At 39.4% G+C, this 27,422-nt stretch overlaps 1 protein-coding gene across 5 annotated transcripts in view; it reads left to right on the top strand.

Moving 5' to 3' along the window:
* LOC128686871 (dCTP pyrophosphatase 1) overlaps window positions 1-26,903 on the top strand; it is a 34,957-nt gene extending 8,054 nt beyond the window's left edge. For all 5 annotated transcript variants that reach the window (XM_070082521.1, XM_053774064.2, XM_053774063.2 and 2 more), the window contains exons 3-4: window positions 15,752-15,908; window positions 21,202-26,903. In XM_070082521.1, the coding sequence (XP_069938622.1) occupies window positions 15,752-15,908; window positions 21,202-21,480 (436 nt within the window). In that variant the 3' untranslated portion in view covers window positions 21,481-26,903. The remainder of the gene's footprint in view (window positions 1-15,751; window positions 15,909-21,201) is intronic.
* Window positions 26,904-27,422: the final 519 nt, after the last annotated feature.

The following is a 27,422-nucleotide window of genomic DNA, read 5'->3' as shown; positions in this document are numbered from 1 at the left end:
ACAATTTTCTCCAAGCAACAACAGCTTCCTTGATTTCCTTTTTTTTTGCCACGATGGAAGATATGGTTGTATGGGGTTTGTTATACATCCTGGCCAGTTCGGCCACACGTATGCCACTTTCATATTGTTCAATGATGTTTTTCTTAAATTCAATCGTATTTCTCACCATCTTTACTAAAGGCTTGGCATTAGGAGTTTTCTTTGGAGCCATGGTAGCTTATTTAGCACTTGCAAGCATTAAAATGAATGGAATATTATGAAATATTTCGTATGAACAAGTGAGGGGACCATCGCTCACTGGTAAACAATGGCACACTGGCTGGGAAGGGAAGCCAAGGCGGCTCAGAGCTGTGAGTACGTGTCCAGGACAAATGACGATTAGCGAGTCAACTGACCATTTGCGAGCCAATGTTTGGACGAAAATAACGCGACAATTTCCGAAAAGGACGACTGTCGAGCCCGACGATTATTGAGGGACCACCGTATATATATATATATATATATATATATATATATATATATATATATATATATATATATATATATATATATATATATATATATATATATATATATACAGTGGACCCCCGGTTAACGAACTTTTTTCATTCCAGTAGTATGTTCAGGTGCCAGTACTGACCGAATTTTTTCCCATAAGGAATATTGTGAAGTAGATTAGTCCATTTCAGACCCCCAAACATACACGTACAAACGCACTTACATAAATACACTTACATAATTGGTCGCATTTGGAGGTGATCGTTAAGCGGGGGTCCACTGTATATATATACACAGTGGACCCCCGCATAACGATCACCTCCGAATGCGACCAATTATGTAAGTGTATTTATGTAAGTGCGTTTGTACGTGTATGTTTGGGGGTCTGAAATGGACTAATCTACTTCACAATATTCCTTATGGGAACAAATTTGGTCAGTACTGGCACCTGAACATACTTCTGGAGTGAAAAAATATCGTTAACCGGGGGTCCACTGTGTGTGTGTATATATATATATATATACAGTGGACCCCCGCATAACGATGGCATCACATAGCGATTTTTCCGCATAACGATTACTTTTATCGCAAAATTTTTGCCGCGCATACCGATTAAAAACCCGCATACCGATTTTCGTCCGAGACGCGTCCAATGTGCCCTCAGCCAGCCTCACATGTGCCGCTCCGTCCCATTGTTTACCAGCCAGCCTCCGCGGTAACATCCAAGCATACACTCGGAATATTTCGTATTATTACAGTATTTTCGGTGCTGTTTCTGGAAAATAAGTGACCATGGGCCCCAAGAAAGCTTCTAGTGCCAACCCTACACCTCAAAGGGTAAGAATTACTATAGAGATGAAGAAAGAGATAATTGATAAGTATGAAAGTGGAGTGCGTATAGCCGACCTAGTCAAGCTGTACAAGAAACCCCAATCAACCATCGCTACTATTGTGGGCACCAGAAAGACAATCAAGGAAGCTGTTCTTGCCAAAGGTTCAACTGTGTTTTCGAAACAAAGATCGCAATTGATGGAAGATGTTGAGAGACTCTTATTGGTGTGGATAAATGAAAAACAGATAGCAGGAGATAGCGTCTCTCAAGCGATCATATGTGAAAAGGCTAGGAAGTTGCATGAGGATTTAATTAAAAAAATGCCTGCAACTAGTGATGATGTGAGTGAATTTAAGGCCAGCAAAGGTTGGTTTGAGAGATTTAAGAAGCGTAGTGGCATCCATAGTGTGATAAGGCATGGTGAGGCTGCCAGTTCGGACCACAAAGCGGCTGAAAAATATGTGCAGGAATTCAAGGAGTACATAGAAACTGAAGGACTGAAACCTGAACAAGTGTTTAATTGTGATGAAACAGGCCTGTTCTGGAAGAAAATGCCAAGCAGGACCTACATTACTCAGGAGGAAAAGGCACTCCCAGGACATAAGCCTATGAAAGACAGGCTTACTTTGTTGATGTGTGCCAATGCTACTGGTGATTGCAAAGTGAAGCCTTTATTAGTGTATCACTCTGAAACTCCCAGAGCGTTCAGGCAAAAGAATGTCCTCAAGGATAATTTGTGTGTGCTGTGGAGGGCAAACAGTAAGGCATGGGTCACTAGGGAATTTTTCTATAACTGGTTACACCATGCATTTGCCCCCAATGTGAAAAATTACCTAACTGAAAAGAAATTAGAACTTAAGTGCCTCCTGGTGTTAGACAATGCCCCTGGTCATCCTACAGACGTGGCAGAGCGACTTTATGGGGACATGAGCTTCATTAAGGTGAAGTTTTTGCCTCCTAATACCACTCCTCTCCTGCAGCCCATGGACCAGCAGGTTATTTCCAACTTCAAGAAACTGTACACAAAAGCTCTGTTTGAAAGGTGCTTTGTAATGACCTCAGAAACTCAACTGACTCTAAGAGAGTTTTGGAGAGATCACTTTAATATCCTCAATTGTGTAAACCTTATAGGTAAGGCTTGGGAGGAAGTGACAAAGAGGACCTTGAACTCTGCTTGGAAGAAACTGTGGCCAGAATGTGTAGACAAAAGGGATTTTGAAGGGTTTGAGGCTAACCCTGAGAATCCTGTGCCAGTTGAGGAATCCATTGTGGCATTGGGAAAGTCCTTGGGGTTGGAGGTTAGTGGGGAGGATGTGGAAGAGTTGGTGGAGGAGGACAATGAAGAACTAACCACTGATGAGCTGATAGATCAACTTCAAGAGCAAGAGGCCAGACCTGAGGAAACTGGTTCAGAGGAGGGGAGAGAGAAATTGAAGAAGTTGCCTACTACAAAGATAAAGGAAATCTGTGCTAAGTGGCTTGAAGTGCAAACCTTCATGGATGAAAATCACCCTCACACAGCTATTGCAAGCCGTGCTGGTGATTATTACACTGACAATGTTGTGAAACACTTTAGGCAAGTCATAAAGGAACGAGAGGTACAGGCCACTATGGACAGATATCTTGTGCAAAAGAAGTCCAGTGACTCTGAAGCTGGCCCTAGTGGCATTAAAAGAAGAAGGGAAGTAACCCCAGAAAAGGACTTACTACGTCAAGTCCTAATGGAAGGGGATTCCCCTTCTAAACACTAACACACTCTCTCCCCTCCTCCCATCCCATCAATCATCACCAGATCTTCAATAAAAGTAAGTGTCATTTAATTGTGCATGCCTTTTTCAGTTTGTGTGTATTAAAATTAACATTTCATGTGGTAAAAAAAATTTTTTTTCATACTTTTGGGCGTCTTGCACGGATTAATTTTATTTCCATTATTTCTTATGGGGAAAATTCATTCGCATAACGATTATTTCGCATAACGATGAGCCCTCTTGCACGGATTAAAATCGTTAACCGGGGGTCCACTGTATATATATATATATATATATATATATATTTTTTCAACAAGTCGGTCGTCTCCCACCGAGGCAGGGTGACCCAAAAAAAGAAAGAAAATCCCCAAAAAGAAAATACTTTCATCATCATTCAACACTTTCACCACACTCACACATTATCACTGCTTTTGCAGAGGTGCTCAGAATACAACAGTTTAGAAGCATATACGTATAAAGATACACAACATATCCCTCCAAACTGCCAATATCCCAAACCCCTCCTTTAAAGTGCAGGCATTGTACTTCCCATTTCCAGGACTCAAGTCCGACTATATGAAAATAACCGGTTTCCCTGAATCCCTTCACTAAATATTACCCTGCTCACACTCCAACAGATCGTCAGGTCCCAAGTATCATTCGTCTCCATTCACTCCTATCTAACACACTCATGCACGCTTTCTGGAAGTCCAGGCCCCTCGCCCACAAAACCTCTTTTATCCCCTCTTTCCAACCCTTTCGAGGACGACCCCTACCCCTCTTTCCTTCCCCTATAGATTTATATGCTTTCCATGGCATTCTACTTTGATCCATTCTCTCTAAATGACCAAACCACCTCAACAACCCCTCTTCTGCCCTCTGACTAATGCTTTTATTAACTCCACACCTTCTCCTAATTTCCACACTCCGAATTTTCTGCATAATATTTACACCACACATTGCCCTTAGACAGGACATCTCCACTGCCTCCAACCGTCTCCTCGCTGCTGCATTTACCACCCAAGCTTCACATCCATATAAGAGTGTTGGTACTACTATACTTTCATACATTCCCTTTTTTGCCTCCATAAATAACGTTTTTTGACTCCACATATACCTCAACGCACCACTCACCTTTTTTCCCTCATCAATTCTATGATTAACCTCATCCTTCATAAATCCATCCGCCGATACGTCAACTCCCAAGTATCTGAAAACATTCACTTCTTCCATACTCCTCCTCCCCAATTTGATATCCAATTTTTCTTTATCTAAATCATTTGATACCCTCATCACCTTACTCTTTTCTATGTTCACTTTCAACTTTCTACCTTTACACACATTCTCAAACTCATCCACTAACCTTTGCAATTTTTCTTTAGAATCTCCCATAAGCACAGTATCATCTGCAAAAAGTAACTGTGTCAATTCCCATTTTGAATTTGATTCCCCATAATTTAATCCCACCCCTCTCCCGAACACCCTAGCATTTACTTCTTTTACAACCCCATCTATAAATATATTAAACAACCATGGTGACATTACACATCCCTGTCTAAGACCTACTTTTACCGGGAAGTATTCTCCCTCTCTTCTACACACCCTAACCTGAGCCTCACTATCCTCATAAAAGCTCTTTACAGCATTTAGTAACTTACCACCTATTCCATAAACTTGCAACATCTGCCACATTGCTCCTCTATCCACTCTATCATATGCCTTTTCTAAATCCATAAATGCAATAAAAACTTCCCTACCTTTATCTAAATACTGTTCACATATATGCTTCAATGTAAACACTTGATCTACACATCCCCTACCCACTCTGAAGCCTCCTTGCTCATCCGCAATTCTACATTCTGTCTTACCTCTAATTCTTTCAATTATAACTCTACCGTATACTTTTCCTGGTATACTCAGTAAACTTATTATTTTTATTATCACACTGGCCGATTCCCACCAAGGCAGGGTGGCCCAAAAAAGAAAAACTTTCACCATCATTCACTCCATCACTGTCTTGCCAGAAGGGTGCTTTACACTACAGTTTTTAAACTGCAACATTAACACCCCTCCTTCAGAGTGCAGGCACTGTACTTCCCATCTCCAGGACTCAAGTCCGGCCTGCCGGTTTCCCTGAACCCCTTCATAAACGTTACTTTGCTCACACTCCAACAGCACGTCAAGTATTAAAAACCATTTGTCTCCATTCACTCCTATCAAACACGCTCATGCATACCTGCTGGAAGTCCAAGCCCCTCGCACACAAAACCTCCTTTACCCCCTCTCTCCAACCTTTCCTAGGCCGACCCCTACCCCGCCTTCCTTCCACTACAGACTGATACACTCTTGAAGTCATTCTGTTTCGCTCCATTCTCTCTACATGTCCGAACCACCTCAACAACCCTTCCTCAACCCTCTGGACAACAGTTTTGGTAATCCCGCACCTCCTCCTAACTTCCAAACTACGAATTCTCTGCATTATATTCACACCACACATTGCCCTCAGACATGACATCTCCACTGCCTCCAGCCTTCTCCTCGCTGCAACATTCATCACCCATGCTTCACACCCATATAAGAGCGTTGGTAAAACTATACTCTCATACATTCCCCTCTTTGCCTCCAAGGACAAAGTTCTTTGTTTCCACAGACTCCTAAGTGCACCACTCACTCTTTTTCCCTCATCAATTCTATGATTCACCTCATCTTTCATAGACCCATCCGCTGACACGTCCACTCCCAAATATCTGAATACATTCACCTCCTCCATACTCTCTCCCTCCAATCTGATATTCAATCTTTCATCACCTAATCTTTTTGTTATCCTCATAACCTTACTCTTTCCTGTATTCACCTTTAATTTTCTTCTTTTGCACACCCTACCAAATTCATCCACCAATCTCTGCAACTTCTCTTCAGAATCTCCCAAGAGCACAGTGTCATCAGCAAAGAGCAGCTGTGACAACTCCCACTTTGTGTGTGATTCTTTATCTTTTAACTCCACGCCTCTTGTCAAGACCCTCGCATTTACTTCTCTTACAACCCCATCAATAAATATATTAAACAACCACGGTGACATCACACATCCTTGTCTAAGGCCTACTTTTACTGGGAAATAATTTCCCTCTTTCCTACATACTCTAACTTGAGCCTCACTATCCTCGTAAAAACTCTTCACTGCTTTCAGTAACCTACCTCCTACACCATACACTTGCAACATCTGCCACATTGCCCCCCTATCCACCCTGTCATACGCCTTTTCCAAATCCATAAATGCCACAAAGACCTCTTTAGCCTTATCTAAATACTGTTCACTTATATGTTTCACTGTAAACACCTGGTCCACACACCCCCTACCTTTCCTAAAGCCTCCTTGTTCATCTGCTAACCTATTCTCCGTCTTACTCTTAATTCTTTCAATAATAACTCTACCATACACTTTACCAGGTATACTCAGCAGACTTATCCCCCTATAATTTTTGCACTCTCTTTTATCCCCTTTGCCTTTATACAAAGGAACTATGCATGCTCTCTGCCAATCCCTAGGTATCTTACCCTCTTCCATACATTTATTAAATAATTGCACCAACCACTCCAAAACTATATCCCCACCTGCTTTTAACATTTCTATCTTTATCCCATCAATCCTGGCTGCCTTACCCTCTTTCATTTTACCTACTGCCTCACGAACTTAAAGGTGAATACAGGAAAGAGTAAGGTTATGAGGATAACAAAAAGATTAGGTGATGAAAGATTGAATATCAGATTGGAGGGAGAGAGTATGGAGGAGGTGAATGTATTCAGATATTTGGGAGTGGACGTGTCAGCGGATGGGTCTATGAAAGATGAGGTGAATCATAGAATTGATGAGGGAAAAAGAGTGAGTGGTGCACTTAGGAGTCTGTGGAATCAAAGAACTTTGTCCTTGGAGGCAAAGAGGGGAATGTATGAGAGTATAGTTTTACCAACGCTCTTATATGGGTGTGAAGCATGGGTGATGAATGTTGCAGCGAGGAGAAGGCTGGAGGCAGTGGAGATGTCATGTCTGAGGGCAATGTGTGGTGTGAATATAACGCAGAGAATTCGTAGTTTGGAAGTTAGGAGGAGGTGCGGGATTACCAAAACTGTTGTCCAGAGGGCTGAGGAAGGGTTGTTGAGGTGGTTCGGACATGTAGAGAGAATGGAGCGAAACAGAATGACTTCAAGAGTGTATCAGTCTGTAGTGGAAGGAAGGCGGGGTAGGGGTCGGCCTAGGAAAGGTTGGAGAGAGGGGGTAAAGGAGGTTTTGTGTGCGAGGGGCTTGGACTTCCAGCAGGTATGCATGAGCGTGTTTGATAGGAGTGAATGGAGACAAATGGTTTTTAATACTTGACGTGCTGTTGGAGTGTGAGCAAAGTAACGTTTATGAAGGGGTTCAGGGAAACCGGCAGGCCGGACTTGAGTCCTGGAGATGGGAAGTACAGTGCCTGCACTCTGAAGGAGGGGTGTTAATGTTGCAGTTTAAAAACTGTAGTGTAAAGCACCCTTCTGGCAAGACAGTGATGGAGTGAATGATGGTGAAAGTTTTTCTTTTTCGGGCCACCCTGCCTTGGTGGGAATCGGCCAGTGTGATAATAAAAATAATAAGTTTACTGAGTATACCAGGAAAAGTATACGGTAGAGTTATAATTGCAACATCTGCCACATTGCCCCCCTATCCACCCTGTCATACGCCTTTTCCAAATCCATAAATGCCACAAAGACCTCTTTAGCCTTATCTAAATACTGTTCACTTATATGTTTCACTGTAAACACCTGGTCCACACACCCCCTACCTTTCCTAAAGCCTCCTTGTTCATCTGCTATCCTATTCTCCGTCTTACTCTTAATTCTTTCAATATTAACTCTACCATACACTTTACCAGGTATACTCAGCAGACTTATCCCCCTATAATTTTTGCACTCTCTTTTATCCCCTTTGCCTTTATACAAAGGAACTATGCATGCTCTCTGCCAATCCCTAGGTACCTTACCCTCTTCCATACATTTATTAAATAATTGCACCAACCACTCCAAAACTATATCCCCACCTGCTTTTAACATTTCTATCTTTATCCCATCAATCCTGGCTGCCTTACCCCCTTTCATTTTACCTACTGCCTCACGAACTTCCCCCACACTCACAATTGGCTCTTCCTCACTCCTACAAGATGTTATTCCTCCTTGCCCTATACACGAAATCACAGCTTCCCTATCTTCATCAACATTTAACAATTCCTCAAAATATTCCTTCCATCTTCCCAATACCTCTAACTTTCCATTTAATAACTCTCCTCTCCTATTTTTAACTGACAGATCCATTTGTTCTCTAGGCTTTCTTAACTTGTTAATCTCACTCCAAAACTTTTTCTTATTTTCAACAAAATTTGTTGATAACATCTCACCCACTCTCTCATTTGCTCTCTTTTTACATTGCTTCACCACTCTCTTAACCTCTCTCTTTTTCTCCATATACTCTTCCCTCCATGCATCACTTCTACTTTGTAAAAACTTCTCATATGCTAACTTTTTCTCCCTTACTACTCTCTTTACATCATCATTCCACCAATCGCTCCTCTTCCCTCCTGCACCCACTTTCCTGTAACCACAAACTTCTGCTGAACACTCTAACACTACATTTTTAAACCTACCCCATACCTCTTCGACCCCATTGCCTATGCTCTCATTAGCCCATCTATCCTCCAATAGCTGTTTATATCTTACCCTAACTGCCTCCTCTTTTAGTTTATAAACCTTCACCTCTCTCTTCCCTGATGCTTCTATTCTCCTTGTATCCCATCTACCTTTTACTCTCAGTGTAGCTACAACTAGAAAGTGATCTGATATATCTGTGGCCCCTCTATAAACATGTACATCCTGAAGTCTACTCAACAGTCTTTTGTCTACCAATACATAATCCAACAAACTACTGTCATTTCGCCCTACATCATATCTTGTATACTTATTTATCCTCTTTTTCTTAAAATATGTATTACCTATAACTAAACCCCTTTCTATACAAAGTTCAATCAAAGGGCTCCCATTATCATTTACACCTGGCACCCCAAACATACCTACCACACCCTCTCTAAAAGTTTCTCCTACTTTAGCATTCAGGTCCCCTACCACAAGTACTCTCTCACTTGGTTCAAAGGCTCCTATACATTCGCTTAACATCTCCCAAAATCTCTCTCTCTCCTCTGCATTCCTCTCTTCTCCAGGTGCATACACGCTTATTATGACCCACTTCTCGCATCCAACCTTTACTTTAATCCACATAATTCTTGAATTTACACATTCATATTCTCTTTTCTCCTTCCATAACTGATCATTTAACATTACTGCTACCCCTTCCTTTGCTCTAACTCTCTCAGATACTCCAGATTTAATCCCATTTATTTCCCCCCACTATAATTTTTACAATCTCTTTTGTCCCCTTTCCCTTTATATAAAGGGACTATACATGCTCTCCGCCAATCCCTAGGTACCTTCCCCTCTTTCATACATTTATTAAACAAAAGTACCAACCACTCCAACACTATATCCTCCCCTGCTTTTAACATTTCTGTAATGATCCCATCAGTTCCAGCTGCTTTACCCCCTTTCATTCTACGTAATGCCTCACGTACCTCCACCACACTTACATTTCGCTCTTCTTCACTCCTAAAAGATGGTATACCTCCCTGGCCAGTGCATGAAATTACCGCCTCCCTTTCTTCCTCAACATTTAAAAGTTCCTCAAAATATTCTCGCCATCTACCTAATACCTCCCTCTCCCCATCTACTAACTCCCCTACTCTGTTTTTAATGGACAAATCCATACTTTCCCTAGGCTTTCTTAACTTGTTTAACTCACTCCAAAATTTTTTCTTATTTTCATTAAAATTTCTTGACAGTGCCTCTCCCACTCTTTCATCTGCTCTCCTTTTGCACTCTCTCACCACTCTTCACCTTTCTTTTACTCTCCATATACTCTGCTCTTCTTATAACACTTCTGCTTTGTAAAAACCTCTCGTAAGCTACCTTTTTCTCTTTTATCACACCCTTTACTTCATCATTCCACCAATCACTCCTCTTTCCTCCTGCCCCCACCCTCCTATAACCACAAACTTCTGCCCCACATTCTAATACTGCATTTTTAAAACTATTCCAACCCTCTTCAACCCCCCCACTACTCATCTTTGCACTAGCCCACCTTTCTGCCAATAGTCGCTTATATCTCGCCTGAACTTCCTCCTCCCTTAGTTTATACACTTTCACCTCCCTCTTACTTGTTGTTGCCACCTTCCTCTTTTCCCATCTACCTCTTACTCTAACTGTAGCTACAACTAAATAATGATCTGACATATCAGTTGCCCCTCTATAAACATGTACATCCTGGAGCCTATCCATCAACCTTTTATCCACCAATACATAATCTAACAAACTACTTTCATTACGTGCTACATCATACCTTGTATATTTATTTATCCTCTTTTTCATAAAATATGTATTACTTATTACCAAATCTCTTTCTACACATAGCTCAAGTAAAGGCTCCCCATTTACATTTACCCCTGGCACCCCAAATTTACCTACTACTCCCTCCATAACATTTTTACCCACTTTAGCATTGAAATCCCCTACCACCATTACTCTCACACTTGATTCAAAACTCCCCACGCATTCACTCAACATTTCCCAGAATCTCTCTCTCTCCTCTACACTTCTTTCTTCTCCAGGTGCATACACGCTTACTATAACCCACTTTTCACATCCAATCTTTATTTTACTCCACATAATCCTTGAATTTATGCATTTGTAGTCCCTCTTTTCCTGCCATAGCTTATCCTTCAACATTATTGCTACTCCTTCTTTAGCTCTAACTCTATTTGAAACCCCTGACCTAATCCCATTTATTCCTCTCCATTGAAGCTCTCCCACCCCCTTCAGCTTTGTTTCACTTAAAGCCAGGACATCCAGTTTCTTCTCATTCATAACATCCACAATCATCTCTTTCTTATCATTTGCACAACATCCACGCACGTTCAGACTTCCCACTTTGACAATTTTCTTCTTCTTATTCTTTTTAGTAATCATTACAGGAAAAGGGGTTACTAGCCCATTGTTCCCGGCATTTTAGTTGACTTTTACAACACGCATGGGTTACGGAGGAAAGATTCTTATTCCACTTCCCCATGGATATAAAAGGAAAAGTAATAAGACCAAGAACTATTAAGATAAAATCAAAGAAAACTCAGATGAGTGTGTATAAATAAACGTGTACATGTATGTGTAGTGTGACCTAAGTGTAAGTAGAAGTAGCAAGACGTACCTGTAATCTTGCATATTTATGAGACAGACAAAAGACACCAGCAATCCTACCATCATGTAAAACAATTACAGGCTTTTGTTTTACACTCACTTGGCAGGATGGTAGTACCTCCCTGGGTGGTTGCTGTCTACCAACCTACTACCTATATATATATATAAATATATATATATATATATATATATATATATATATATATATATATATATATATATATATATATATATATATATATATATTTTTATTATCACACTGGCCGATTCCCACCAAGGCAGGGTGGCCCGAAAAAGAAAAACTTTCACCATCATTCACTCCATCACTGTCTTGCCAGAAGGGTGCTTTACACTACAGTTTTTAAACTGCAACATTAACACCCCTCCTTCAGAGTGCAGGCACTGTACTTCCCATCTCCAGGACTCAAGTCCGGCCTGCCGGTTTCCCTGAATCCCTTCATAAATGTTACTTTGCTCACACTCCAACAGCACGTCAAGTATTAAAAATCATTTGTCTCCATTCACTCCTATCAAACACGCTCACGCATGCCTCCTGGAAGTCCAAGCCCCTCGCACACAAAACCTCCTTTACCCCCTCCCTCCAACCCTTCCTAGGCCGACCCCTACCCCGCCTTCCTTCCACTACAGACTGATACACTCTTGAAGTTATTCTGTTTCGCTCCATTCTCTCTACATGTCCGAACCACCTCAACAACCCTTCCTCAGCCCTCTGGACAACAGTTTTGGTAATCCCGCACCTCCTCCTAACTTCCAAACTACGAATTCTCTGCATTATATTCACACCACACATTGCCCTCAGACATGACATCTCCACTGCCTCCAGCCTTCTCCTCGCTGCAACATTCATCACCCATGCTTCACACCCATATAAGAGCGTTGGTAAAACTATACTCTCATACATTCCCCTCTTTGCCTCCAAGGACAAAGTTCTCTGTCTCCACAGACTCCTAAGTGCACCACTCACTCTTTTTCCCTCATCAATTCTATGATTCACCTCATCTTTCATAGACCCATCCGCTGACACGTCCACTCCCAAATATCTGAATACGTTCACCTCCTCCATACTCTCTCCCTCCAATCTGATATTCAATCTTTCATCACCTAATCTTTTTGTTATCCTCATAACCTTACTCTTTCCTGTATTCACCTTTAATTTTCTTCTTTTGCACACCCTACCAAATTCATCCACCAATCTCTGCAGCTTCTCTTCAGAATCTCCCAAGAGCACAGTGTCATCAGCAAAGAGCAGCTGTGACAACTCCCACCCTGTGTGTGATTCTTTATCTTTTAACTCCACGCCTCTTGCCAAGACCCTCGCATTTACTTCTCTTACAACCCCATCTATAAATATATTAAACAACCACGGTGACATCACACATCCTTGTCTAAGGCCTACTTTTACTGGGAAAAAATTTCCCTCTTTTCTACATACTCTAACTTGAGCCTCACTATCCTCGTAAAAACTCTTCACTGCTTTCAGTAACCTACCTCCTACACCATACACTTGCAACATCTGCCACATTGCCCCCCTATCCACCCTGTCATACGCCTTTTCCAAATCCATAAATGCCACAAAGACCTCTTTAGCCTTATCTAAATACTGTTCACTTATATGTTTCACTGTAAACACCTGGTCCACACACCCCCTACCTTTCCTAAAGCCTCCTTGTTCATCTGCTATCCTATTCTCCATCTTACTCTTAATTCTTTCAATTATAACTCTACCATACACTTTACCAGGTACACTCAACAGACTTATCCCCCTATAATTTTTGCACTCTCTTTTATCCCCTTTGCCTTTATACAAAGGAACTATGCATGCTCTCTGCCAATCCCTAGGTACCTTACCCTCTTCCATACATTTATTAAATAATTGCACCAACCACTCCAAAACTATATCCCCACCTGCTTTTAACATTTCTATCTTTATCCCATCAATCCCGGCTGCCTTACCCCCTTTCATTTTACCTACTGCCTCACGAACTTCCCCCACACTCACAACTGGCTCTTCCTCACTCCTACAAGATGTTATTCCTCCTTGCCCTATACACGAAATCACAGCTTCCCTATCTTCATCAACATTTAACAATTCCTCAAAATATTCCTTCCATCTTCCCAATACCTCTAACTCTCCATTTAATAACTCTCCTCTCCTATTTTTAACTGACAAATCCATTTGTTCTCTAGGCTTTCTTAACTTGTTAATCTCACTCCAAAACTTTTTCTTATTTTCAACAAAATTTGTTGATAACATCTCACCCACTCTCTCATTTGCTCTCTTTTTACATTGCTTCACCACTCTCTTAACTTCTCTCTTTTTCTCCATATACTCTTCCCTCCTTGCATCACTTCTACTTTGTAAAAACTTCTCATATGCTAACTTTTTCTTCCTTACTACTCTCTTTACATCATCATTCCACCAATCGCTCCTCTTCCCTCCTGCACCCACTTTCCTGTAACCACAAACTTCTGCTGAACACTCTAACACTACATTTTTAAACCTACCCCATACCTCTTCGACCCCATTGCCTATGCTCTCATTAGCCCATCTATCCTCCAATAGCTGTTTATATCTTACCCTAACTGCCTCCTCTTTTAGTTTATAAACCTTCACCTCTCTCTTCCCTGATGCTTCTATTCTCCTTGTATCCCATCTACCTTTTACTCTCAGTGTAGCTACAACTAGAAAGTGATCTGATATATCTGTGGCCCCTCTATAAACATGTACATCCTGAAGTCTACTCAACAGTCTTTTATCTACCAATACATAATCCAACAAACTACTGTCATTTCGCCCTACATCATATCGTGTATACTTATTTATCCTCTTTTTCTTAAAATATGTATTACCTATAACTAAACCCCTTTCTATACAAAGTTCAATCAAAGGGCTCCCATTATCATTTACACCTGGCACCCCAAACTTACCTACCACACCCTCTCTAAAAGTTTCTCCTACTTTAGCATTCAAGTCCCCTACCACAATTACTCTCTCACTTGGTTCAAAGGCTCCTATACATTCACTTAACATCTCCCAAAATCTCTCTCTCTCCTCTGCATTCCTCTCTTCTCCAGGTGCATACACGCTTATTATGACCCACTTCTCACATCCAACCTTTACTTTAATCCACATAATTCTTGAATTTACACATTCATATTCTCTTTTCTCCTTCCATAACTGATCATTTAACATTACTGCTACCCCTTCCTTTGCTCTAACTCTCTCAGATACTCCAGATTTAATCCCATTTATTTCCCCCCACTGAAACTCTCCTACCCCCTTCAGCTTTGTTTCGCTTAGGGCCAGGACATCCAACTTCTTTTCATTCATAACATCAGCAATCATCTGTTTCTTGTCATCCGCACTACATCCACGCACATTTAAGCATCCCAGTTTTATAAAGTTTTTCTTCTTCTCTTTTTTAGTAATTGTATACAGGAGAAGGGGTTACTAGCCCATTGCTCCCGGCATTTTAGTCGCCTCATACGACACGCATGGCTTACGGAGGAAAGATTCTTTTCCACTTCCCCATGGACAATAGAAGAAATAAAAAAGAACAAGAGCTATTTAGAAAAAGGAGAAAAACCTAGATGTATGTATATATATATATGCATGTGCGTGTCTGTGAAGTGTGACCAAAGTGTAAGTAGGAGTAGCAAGATATCCCTGTTATCTTAGCGTGTTTATGAGACAGAAAAAGAAACCAGCAATCCTACCATCATGCAAAACAGTTACAGGTTTTTGTTTCACAGTCATCTGGCAGGACGGTAGTACTTCCCTGGGTGGTTGCTGTCTACCAACCTACTACCTATAATATATATATATATATTATATATATATATATATATATATATATATATATATATATATATATATATATATATATATATATATATATATATATATATATATATATATATACGTATATATATATATATATATATATATATATATATATATATATATATATATATATATACATATATATATATATATATATATATATATATATATTTATTTATTTATTTATTTATTTATTTATTTATTTATTTTAACATGCTGGCCGTTTCCCATTGAAGCAGGGTGACTCCCCCAAAAAATAAACACTTTCACCATCATAAATAATATATAAATATATATATCGTATATAATCTGTCTATCTACCATTCATTCATGCACTACAATGCCAGAGGCAGACCATTAATTACCCCTTTCCCTGTAATTAATAACCAGACATAATGTTGAATGATCTTTCAGCTCAGTTCAGTTTTGATTGCTGAACTGTACAAAATATTTCCTGGTTTTCTCATTCAGCATATTTTCTTGCAGGTTCTCCTCTGATCTTAGCTTGGAGAACATTCGCTCTGACCAGCATAAATTTTGCGAAGAGCGCAATTGGTTGCAGTTTCATCCACCACGTAATGTTCTACTGGCTCTGGTTGGGGAAGTTGGTGAACTCTCTGAGCTCTTCCAATGGCGGGGTGAGGTATGACCCTGTGGATGTTTCATCTGTGTATTCATATTAATTAATTTTTTATTAGAACGTTAAATAGAGTACCAATTTCTGTTATTTGGACTAAGGGTTACATACATACATGATGAGCTGTAAAAGTTTTGCCATGAAAAGTGGTGTGTGTGCGTGTGTGTATGTATGTGTGTACTCACCTAATTGTGGTTGCAGGGGTTGAGTCATAGCTCCTGGCTCTGCCTCTTCACTGGTCACTACTAGGTTCACTCTCTCTGCTCCATGAGTTTTATCTTTTTTTTTTTTTATAACAAGTCGGCCATCTCCCACCGAGGCAGGGTGACCCAAAAAGAAAATACTGTCATCATCATTCAACACTTTCACCTCTCTCACACATAATCACTGTTTTTGCAGAGGTGCTCAGAACACAACAGTTTAGAAGCATATACGTATAAAGATACACAACATATCCCTCCAAACTGCTAATATCCCGAACCCCTCCTTTAGAGTGCAGGCATTGTACTTCCCATTTCCAAGACTCAAGTCCGGCTATATAAAAATAACCGGTTTCCCTGAATCCCTTCACTAAATATTACCCTGCTCACACTCCAACAGCTTGTCAGGTCCCAAATACCATTTGTCTCCATTCACTCCTATCGAACATGCTCATGCACGCCTGCTGGAAGTCCAAGCCCCTTGCCCACAAAACCTCCCTTACTCCTTTCAACCTTTTCAAGGACGACCCCTACCCCGCCTTCCTTCCCCTACAGATTTATACGCTCTCCATGTTATTCTACTTTGATCCATTCTCTCTAAATGACCAAACCACCTCAACAACCCCTCTTCAGCCCTCTGACTAATACTTTTATTAACTCTACACCTTCTCCTAATTTCCACACTCCGAATTTTCTGCATAATATTTACACCACACCTTGCCCTTAGACAGGACATCTCCACTGCCTCCAACCGCCTCCTCGCTGCTGCATTCACAATCCAAGCTTCACACCCATATAAGAGTGTTGGTACTACTATACTTTCATACATTTCCTTCTTTGCCTCCATAGATAATGTTTTTTTGTCTCCACATATACCTCAACGCACCACTCACCTTTTTTCCCCTCATCAGTTCTATGATTAACCTCATCCTTCATAGATCCATCCGCCGACACGTCAACTCCCAAGTATCTGAAAACATTCACTTCTTCCATACTCCTCCTCCCCAATTTGATATCCAATTTTTCTTTATTTAAATCATTTGATACCCTCATCACCTTACTCTTTTCTATGTTCACTTTCAACTTTCTACTGTTACACACACTCCCAAACTCATTCACTAACCTTTGCAGTTTTTCTTTAGAATCTCCCATAAGTACAGTATCATCAGCAAAAGTAACTGTGTCAATTCCCATTTTGTATTTAATTCCCAATAGTTTAATCCCACCCCTCTCCTGAACACCCTAGCATTTACTTCTTTTACAACCCCATCTATAAATATATTAAACAACCATGGTGACATTACACATCCCTGTCTAAGACCTACTTTTACTGGGAAGTAGTCTCCCTCTCTTCTACACACCCTAACCTGAGCCTCACTATCCTCATAAAAACTCTTTACAGCATTTAGTAACTTACCACCTATTCCATATACTTGCAACATCTGCCACATTGCTCCCCTATCCACTCTATCATATGCCTTTTCTAAATCCATAAATGCAATAAAAACTTCCCTACCTTTATCTAAATACTGTTCACATATATGCTTCAATGTAAACACTTGATCTACACATCCCCTACCCACTCTGAAACCTCCGTGCTCATCCGTAGTCCTATATTCTGTCTTACCTCTAATTCTTTCAATTATAACCCTACCATACACTTTTCCTGGTATACTCAGTAAACTTACTCCTCTATAATTTTTACAATCAATTTTGTCCCCCTTCTCTTTATGTAAAGGGACTATACATGCTCTCTGCCAATCCCTAGGTACCTTACCCTCTTTCATACATTTATTAAACAAAAATACCAACCACTCCAACACTATATCCCCCCCTGCTTTTAACATTTCTGTCATGATCCCATCAGTTCCAGCTGCTTTGCCCCTTTTCATTCTATGTATTGCCTCACGCACCTCCCCCTCACTCACATCCTGTTCTTCTTCACTCCTAAAAGATGGTATAAACCCCTGGCCAGTGCATGAAATTACCGCTTCCCTTTCTTCATCGACATTTAAAAGTTCCTCAAAATATTCTCGCCATCTACCCAAAACCTCAATCTCCCCATCTACTAACTCCCCTACTCTGTTTTTAACTGACAAATCCATTCGTTCTCTAGGCTTTCTTAACTTGTTTAACTCCAAATTTTTTTTTTTTTTTCAACAAGTCGGCTGTCTCCCACCGAGGCAGGGTGACCCAAAAAAGAAAGAAAATCCCCCAAAAGAAAATACTTTCATCATCATTCAACACTTTCACCACACTCACACATTATCACTGTTTTTGCAGAGGTGCTCAGAATACAACAGTTTAGAAGCATACACATAAAAAGATACACAACATATCCCTCCAAACTGCCAATATCCCAAACCCCTCCTTTAAAGTGCAGGCATTGTACTTCCCATTTCCAGGACTCAAGTCTGACTATATGAAAATAACCGGTTTCTCTGAATCCCTTCACTAAATATTACCCTGCTCACACTCCAACAGATCGTCAGGTCCCAAGTACCATTCGTCTCCATTCACTCCTATCTAACACGCTCAAGCACGCTTGCTGGAAGTCCAAGCCCCTTGCCCACAAAACCTCCTTTACCCCCTCTCTCCAACCCTTTCGAGGACGACCCCTACCCCTCCTTCCTTCCCCTATAGATTTATATGCTTTCCATGTCATTCTACTTTGATCCATTCTCTCTAAATGACCAAACCACCTCAACAACCCCTCTTCTGCCCTCTGACTAATACTTTTATTAACTCCACACCTTTTCCTAATTTGCCTCTCTTTCTTCCTTAACATTTAAAAGTTCCTCAAAATATTCTCGCCATCTACCTAATATCTCCATCTCCCCATCTACTAACTCCCCTACTCTGTTTTTAACTGACAAATCCATACTTTCCCTAGGCTTTCTTAACTTGTTTAACTCCAAAATTTTTTCTTATTTTCATTAAAATTTCTTGACAGTGCCTCTCCCACTCTATCATCTGCTCTCCTTTTGCACTCTCTCACCACTCTCTTTACCTTTCTTTTACTCTCCATATACTCTGCTCTTCTTATAACACTTCTGCTTTGTAAAAACCTCTCATAAGCTACCTTTTTCTCTTTTATCACACCCTTTACTTCATTCCACCAATCACTCCTCTTTTCTCCTGCCCCCACCCTCCTATAACCACAAACTTCTGCCCCCACATTCTAATACTGCATTTTTAAAACTATTCCAACCCTCTTCAACCCCCCCACTACTCATCTTTGCACTAGCCCACCTTTCTGCCAACAGTCGCTTATATCTCCCCCGAACTTCCTCCTCCCTTAGTTTATACACTTTCACCTCCCTCTTACTTGTTGTTGCCACCTTCCTCTTTTCCCATCTACCTCTTACTCTAACTGTAGCTACAACTAAATAATGATCCGATATATCAGTTGCCCCTCTATAAACATGTACATCCTGGAGCCTACCCATCAACCTTTTATCCACCAATACATAATCTAACAAACTACTTTCATTACGTGCTACATCATACCTTGTATATTTATTTATCCTCTTTTTCATAAAATATGTATTACTTATTACCAAATCTCTTTCTACACACAGCTCAAGTAAAGGCTCCCCATTTACATTTACCCCTGGCACCCCAAATTTACCTACTACTCCCTCCATAACATTTTTACCCACTTTAGCATTGAAATCCCCAACCGCCATTACTCTCACACTTGATTCAAAACTCCCCACGCATTCACTCAACATTTCCCAAAATCTCTCTCTCTCCTCTACACTTCTTTCTTCTCCAGGTGCATACACGCTTGCTATAACCCACTTTTCACATCCAATCTTTATTTTACTCCACATAATCCTTGAATTAATACATTTATAGTCCCTCGTTTCCTGCCATAGCTTATCCTTCAACATTATTGCTACTCCTTCTTTAGCTCTAACTCTATTTGAAACCCCTGACCTAATCCCATTTATTCCTCTCCATTGAAACTCTCCCACCCCCTTCAGCTTTGTTTCGTTTTCTTATTTTCACTAAAATTTCTTGACAGTGCCTCTCCCACTCTATCATCTGCTATCTTTTTGCACTCTCTCACCACTCTTCACCTTTCTTTTACTCTTCATATACTCTACTCTTCTTATAATACTTCTGCTTTGTAAAACCCTCTCATAAGGTAACTTTTTCTCTTTTATCACGCCCTTTACTTCTTCATTCCACCAATTACTCCTCTTTCCTCCTGCACCCACCCTCCTATAAACACAAACTTCTTCCCCGCATTCTAATACTGCATTTTTAAAACTATTCCAACCCTCTTCAACCCCCCCACTACTCATACTTGCACCAGCCCACCTCTCTGCCAATAGTTACTTATATCTCACCTCTTCTTAAAGCCATGTATGGCTCCTGCCTCACTACATCACTCTCCAGACTGTTCCACTTCCGGACAACTCTATGACTGAAGAGGTACTGTATTTCCTAACATACCTGTGACTCATCTGAGTCTTCAGTTTACAGTTGTGACTCTTTGTTGCTGTGTCCCATCTCTGCAACATCCTGTCCCTATCCACTTTTTCAGTTCCTCTTAGTATTTTATATGTCATTATCATGTCATCCCTGTCTTTCCTGCTCTCCAGTGTCGTCAGGTCAATTTCCCTTAACCTCTCCTCATAGGACATGCCCCTTAGCTCCAGGACTAGTCTTGTTGCAACCTTGACACTTTCTCTAATTTCTTAATGTGCTTGATCGTGTGTGGGTTCCATACTGGTGCTGCATACTCCAGTATGGGCCTAATGTACACATTGTAAAGAGTCCTGAATGATTCCTTGCTGTGTGTGGGTGTGAGAGAGTGAGTGAGAAAGAGAGTGAAAGAGAGAGAGAGAGGGGGGGAGATGAGGTAAAATCTTAATATTATAACTTCTGGTAACATGTTGCCCCCTCTCCCTTATTTCTCTTTTTCTATGATATCAAAAAACTTCAGACAAACTTAACACCCACTGCTTGCCTCATTGGTCACTGCCTGCCACATTGCTACTAATCATTTCCTCTTATTTTAACTACTCCAGGAACCATACATAATGCATTAATTTCTAATTGTATTTATGCTTTACTTTGTTGTTTAGGTAACACGAGGCCTGCCAGAGTTCACATCACAGGAGAAGGTGCGTGTGGGGGAAGAGTTAAGTGATGTGCTGATCTACTTGGTGGACCTTGCAGAACAGTGCCACATTGACCTTCCTGCTGTTGTCAAAGATAAAATGAAGAAAAATGCTGTCAAGTACCCAGTCCATCGGGCGACTGGGAGAGGTGATAAAAATGATGATCCCTCTGCGTACAAGCAAGAAACAAGTGACATTGGAGATATGCAACGAGAGAGGGAAGAAGGGGATGGCAGTGAATAATTTATTCTTGGACTTAAAATTTTCATTTATTTTCCTAGATTCTCATTAGTTTATAATTTCACATGTGTATTTTTTTACTTTCTTTCATAAGGCTTAATGTGTAAAATAAGAAAAATGTTCAAGTCAGAATAAGTGAAAGTCTGGCTGTCAGCAGCGCAGGGGCAAGAGGCTGCTTTTTATAGTACTGTACTGTACTGTACCTACAGAATTATCCTCATCATTTATTACCTCATTACATTATGTAAGTTGTGTGAGCTGCATGCTTGAGGTTGAAGAAAGTGGGTCCTCGGTTGTTGGGTTGGAATCCTAAATAAGGTAAAGTTTAACTGATCATACATGCATAATCATTTCGGCTTTAAAATTTTCCATACATGTAGCAGAGCTTCATCTCCATTCACAAACTCATATTCTCTTTAGCATAACATAAAGTAAGTGAACTGTTATCCTGCCTAGAAGTGATGGTATTTAATGTACAGTATATCTTTTGAATAGAATGCTTTAACTTATTCATATTTCTCATAATCAGGGTAAACATGTCTATCCTTAGAACTTTGTTTGGTTTATATTAGTTATTAGGTAATGAGTGTAGTGATAGAATTATAAATTATACTAAACAAAATTTATGGTTGGGAATAGTTGAAAGACTTACAGAAAATTCAAGGTTGTGATTAGTAGAAAGTCTTATTTAAATAAAATTCATGGTCATATTTTGTGGAAGGACAGAGTTGAATAAAATTTTAGGTTGTGGTAGGCAGTAGAAAGACATACATATCTGAACAAAATTCATGGTTATAGTAAATGGAAATGCATACATTAGTTGACTCACAATTCACAAATAATGCACATTTGAGAGAGGAACCTTAAGACATTGTTTCAGTCCATCATGAACCATTGTCAAGTCACAACAGATGTGACTTGAGAATCATTCAGGATGAACCAGTGTTGTGAAGTTCCTCCTCTAAGTGCAGATTATTTGTGAATGTTCCAACCACAGTATTGTGACTTTATTTTTCATAGTAGTTGACTTAATATACTGCATTGTCAGTTTAATATTACTGTAATTGATAACGCTTGAAAACAAAACAAAAACACACAACACATTATTGACATTTAATATCAGAGGGAACATGGTGGGTTTATGGAGAACACTAGAGTATGTATTTATTAAAATTGATAAAGCTTGCCCACACAAATTTTCATAATTACACTCATTGAGAATAACTGGCCCCAGTCTGAGCTACAAAAATAAATTTCTCAAAACCTGTTAAAGATAATGAAGATTTAAATAAATATTGTGGGAGTAACATTATATATAATAAAAATTTAAATCCAGGAAATTTGTAGAAAAGAATACGGAGACCAAATGTAAGGAAATGTGACCAGAAGCTAAGATTGTGTTATTGTTGTAAACAGTTATGAAGGTCCATATAGCATGAGAATGCTGAATGCCCAGTATGATTTTAGAACCTTTTTGTGAATGTAATAGATTAATAATATACAAGAAATAAATGAAACTGGTGAAGGCAAATGCTTCAGAGAAAGAACTGATAAAATGGTCTTGCTGATAGACAATAGGATACATTAGGTATGCATTCTGAATTTTAAGTAACTAGTTTCATTATATAAAACTAAAAAAAAAAAGATCTACCAAATATATATATATATAGGAGAATTGACTAGAGTGAAAAATACAGATGAGTTGAGTATTTTTTTTTGATCAGTAATTGCTAAGAGGCAACAGTATACATTTTTATTATGTTTTATGTAGATGAGTGTATACAAGGGAATGAATGTGTACATACGTTATGGATGTCATAGTGTATATGATAAAATCAATGCTTCTAAACCGTAATTGGAGCCAGGAAATCCGAAAAAGCTCTGTTATTATCAGATGTTTGTAAATGGTTTTCTTGTGGGATGCCTTACCTGTAATGGGAGGGCATTGCACGTAACATGTAAGCAGGGTAGTACATGACAAGGTCCATCATGTATTCAGGGTAGTATGTTACAAGGTTCATGTACCTAGGATAGTACATGAGAAGGTTCATCGTGTACCTAGAGTAGTACATGAGAAGGTTCATCCAATACCTCAGTTAAAATATAAATGCTGTATTTGATTTGTGTTTGCCTTCCATCCTACCACAGCACAAGCATTAATTCTGGATTTTTTCCAGTCAACTTTTTTTTTTTTTTTAAGAAATTTGATCATTTTATAATGTTTCCATGACAAAATTTTATTTTATTTCATATCTGAAATATAAATTAGTCATGAATAGCATACTCATTCCACAATAAGGGGGCCAATACTTATGACTTGAACCCTGCTAATACTTCACATGGTTTAGGTTTTAGTGCTTTGTGTTTAATGTAGAGTAGGAAAGTTCTAGGTCTCTTGACCTTTAGTATCTTCAAATCCTCTCTAATATTTTTACATAATTTTGTAGGGAAAACTCTATTGTTTATTTACCATCAGGATAAAAGCATTTTTATGTGGTCTCTGACAGCTGTACACTTGCATGATGTGGTAATAGCTGTTTATCCTACTTAAAGTGAAAGGTGAAGAACTAGAACTTTTTGTATGTTGTGCAGGAGAATATCCCATTGTAAAAATCATACATCATCACTCAAAGCTTTTCTTTTGTCTGGATAATGGAGCCATAGTAGTACTGTTTGAAATTCAGTTATTGTGCCCTCTTAAAATGAGTTACGGTAGTTACAGTCCCATGGCTGGATCAGTTTACAAATAATTCACATAGTATTGGAAATAAAACTAGACAATGATTTGGTCCAATAATAAACATTATAAAATTCCAGGCTAGACCAGAACAATATATAAACTTTTATCTCTTAATTTATGAATTGTGTCCTCTCAGTCTAAAAGATGCTGTATTCTCAACTAAATGTAATTGAAGCATATACATTGAACCTCGTAAGATACTGAATTTTATTTTATTTATTCTCAATTATGGTGGAGTGAAAAAATTTAATTGTATATTAATATTTTATAATTTCTTATTCCAGTTGTTGCAAAAACTGGTTCATGCATTCCACTGTGTCTCATATTATAACTGCTAATTTCAGTTTCTCACAGGTTTACAAAATTGGTCACAAGATTTTTTAAGGATAATCTTACATTGGTAATTAAAGATGTGTTGTGACAGAGTAAATATTACAAAGTAAGAAAATAGATATATTAAATATAGGTTACTCAGAGGTACGTGGGCAACCAGGTTGACCTGGGAAGCATGGGCTACAAGGCTGGCCTAAGAAGCATGGGCTACCAGCCTGTCCTAAGAAGTATGGGGTTACTAGGCTGGCGTGGGAAGCATGGAATATCAGGCTGGCCTGGGAAGCATGGGGTTATCAGGCTAGCTTGGGAAGCATGGGCTACCAGCCTGGCCTAAGAAGCATGGGGTTACCAGACTGGCGTCGAAAGCATGGAATATCAGGCTGGCCTGGGAAGCATGGGGCTACCAGGTTGGCCTGGGAAGCATGGGGTTATCAGGCTGGCTTGGGAAGCATGGGCTGCCAGCCTGGCCTAAGAAGCATGGGGTTACCAGGCTGGCATGAGAAGCATGGAATATCAGGCTGGCCTGGGAAGCATGGGGCTACCAGGTTGGCCTGGGAAGCATGGGGTTATCAGGCTGGCTTGGGAAGCATGGGCTACCAGCCTGGCCTAAGAAGCATGGGCTACCAGACTGGCCTGGGAAGCATGGCTACCAGGCTGGCTTGGGAAGTATGGGCTACCAGGCTGGCCTGGGAAGCATGGGTTACCAGGCTGGCATGGGAAGCATGGGGCAACCAGGCTGGTCCAGGGAACATGGGCAACCAGGCTAGCCTAGGGCACATGGGCAACCAGGCTAGCCCAGGGAACATAAGCAACCAGGCTGGCCCTAGCAATCAGGCTAGCCCTGGGAACACAGCTTTCCTGATGGGCCCAGAAAACATGGGTTGCAAGTGGACTGGTCAAGAAAATAAACACTTCCTATAGCATTAAAAAATTTCTTCATATTGGAGATAGTATACCAATGACCAATGAGGAAAGTACACTACTGGTTGCTCATATTTAACTTAAATAATTTTTTAAATATTCAATGTTTGAAGCATAACATTACAGGACTTAAATATTAGTTTCCCTTTTCAAAATATTTGTTTCATGGAAGAAATACAGATGTATAACTGGAAAATTTGTTTACGTGAAAATTTAGTATGCAGACGTTGATATGTGGTGCAAATGTAACAGTAATTCCCTGCTTTAGAGAGAGATGCATTTCAGAAGTAAAATTATTGTAAGTAAACTACTTTCCCATAGACTCCCATGTTATAACCAGATGTATTTCTGGAAGAAAATCTAGCATGCTCTTCGTAGTAAAACCAAATTTTTGAAGCACCACACGTGCTTGAATGGTAAACTTATAATTCTTTGTAAAAATTGGTCAAGATTATGTGTAATTTTATTTTTATTGTAGTACGTATTAGTGCATGTACTTATGATTGAATTCATTATTTTACTTTATTAACACGCAATTTTTTTTTTTTGTATGTGGTTGTATGGAGCATTTATGGTGGGTTCCTGCTCTTTTTGGTAAATATCTGTTAGGAAATGTGGAATTTTCTTACGTTTTTATGTTGGTAGTGGAGAGCTGCTATAACATATTTTAAATTATTAATTAAGATGAATTGTTTCCTAATGTAATTTTTTTTCATAAGATAAATTACCTAAGGCAAACTGTTGAAAAGCAGGAGATAACTGTCACTGAAGTGTTGAGGCACGGACTGCTAGAATGCTTCCTCACGTAACTTTCTTTTGTGAATATAATAATAATGAATCATCCTCACAGAACACTGCAAGGACCATGTTATAGTCTGATATTGTATAATTATATGGACTTCCATACACACGAAAGAAAATTTTATATGATGATTTTTTTTTGTACTGTATACACTGTATTACGAGCTATTATCACACATTATTTTGAGTTCAGTTACAGAAATTAAGGACTTTACTGTACAAAAAATATATTTTATGGCAAAGCATCTTTTTATTTGACTTAACAGAGAATTATGTTTTGAGAGACATTTTATTTTTTATGAACTGCATTATTTAGAAGCAAAGTCTGGCTTCAGGGTTACTACATTATAATTTTAAGTTACTAAAAATAATAAATTTATAAGTATCCTTATTTGTTTTTAATAATAGATGAGATTCCATTTCTTATTTTTTATTTTTAAGGATTTTTAATCATAAAATATGTTGGAGATTATGATTGAAAATTTCCTCTTGTGGAGTTTGTAATGAGAATTAATAAAACTGGTGCTTGTATTAGTCTTCTGTAATATTGAGAAGTGTTATTTGGGGTCACTTTTGAGCTATGCATATCCATTTAATAATGATGGATTGAATAAAAATATAAAATTATTAATTTTGGTTTTATGGTTTTCCAGTAATAACCTGGTGAGTGCCAAGAGAGACCAGATAAGTGAGTAGTAAGCAAATGATACAACATAATAAGAACATAAGAAAGGAGGAACACTGCAGTAGGCCTGTTGGCCCATACTGAGCAGGTCCTTCATAAATCCAACCCACTAACAGAATATTTGCCCAACCCACTTTAGTTCTATCCTAACACCCCTCAAGGAAGGTTCCTTGATGTTGGTGAGGGGCTCTTGATTTAGGAAATTGAATCTGTGCTCCAGTTTCCCGAATTAAGCCTGAATGCCTTCCCCCCCCCCAGGCGCTGTATAATCCTCTGGGTTTAGCGCTTCCCCCTTGATTATAATAATAATCTATCCTAACAATAGCTCTGATAAATCCACTAACTCATGTGCAAGTCCCACTCAAATCCAACCCCTCTCACTCATGTATTTATCCAACCTAAATTTGAAACTACCCAAGGTTTTAGCTTCAGTAACCCTACTAGGCAGACTGCTCCACTCATCAA

The sequence above is a fragment of the Cherax quadricarinatus genome, chromosome 7, assembly GCF_038502225.1.
Source record: "Cherax quadricarinatus isolate ZL_2023a chromosome 7, ASM3850222v1, whole genome shotgun sequence".
NCBI classification, from domain to species: domain Eukaryota; kingdom Metazoa; phylum Arthropoda; class Malacostraca; order Decapoda; family Parastacidae; genus Cherax; species Cherax quadricarinatus.
This window is presented reverse-complemented; position numbering and strand designations above follow the sequence as displayed.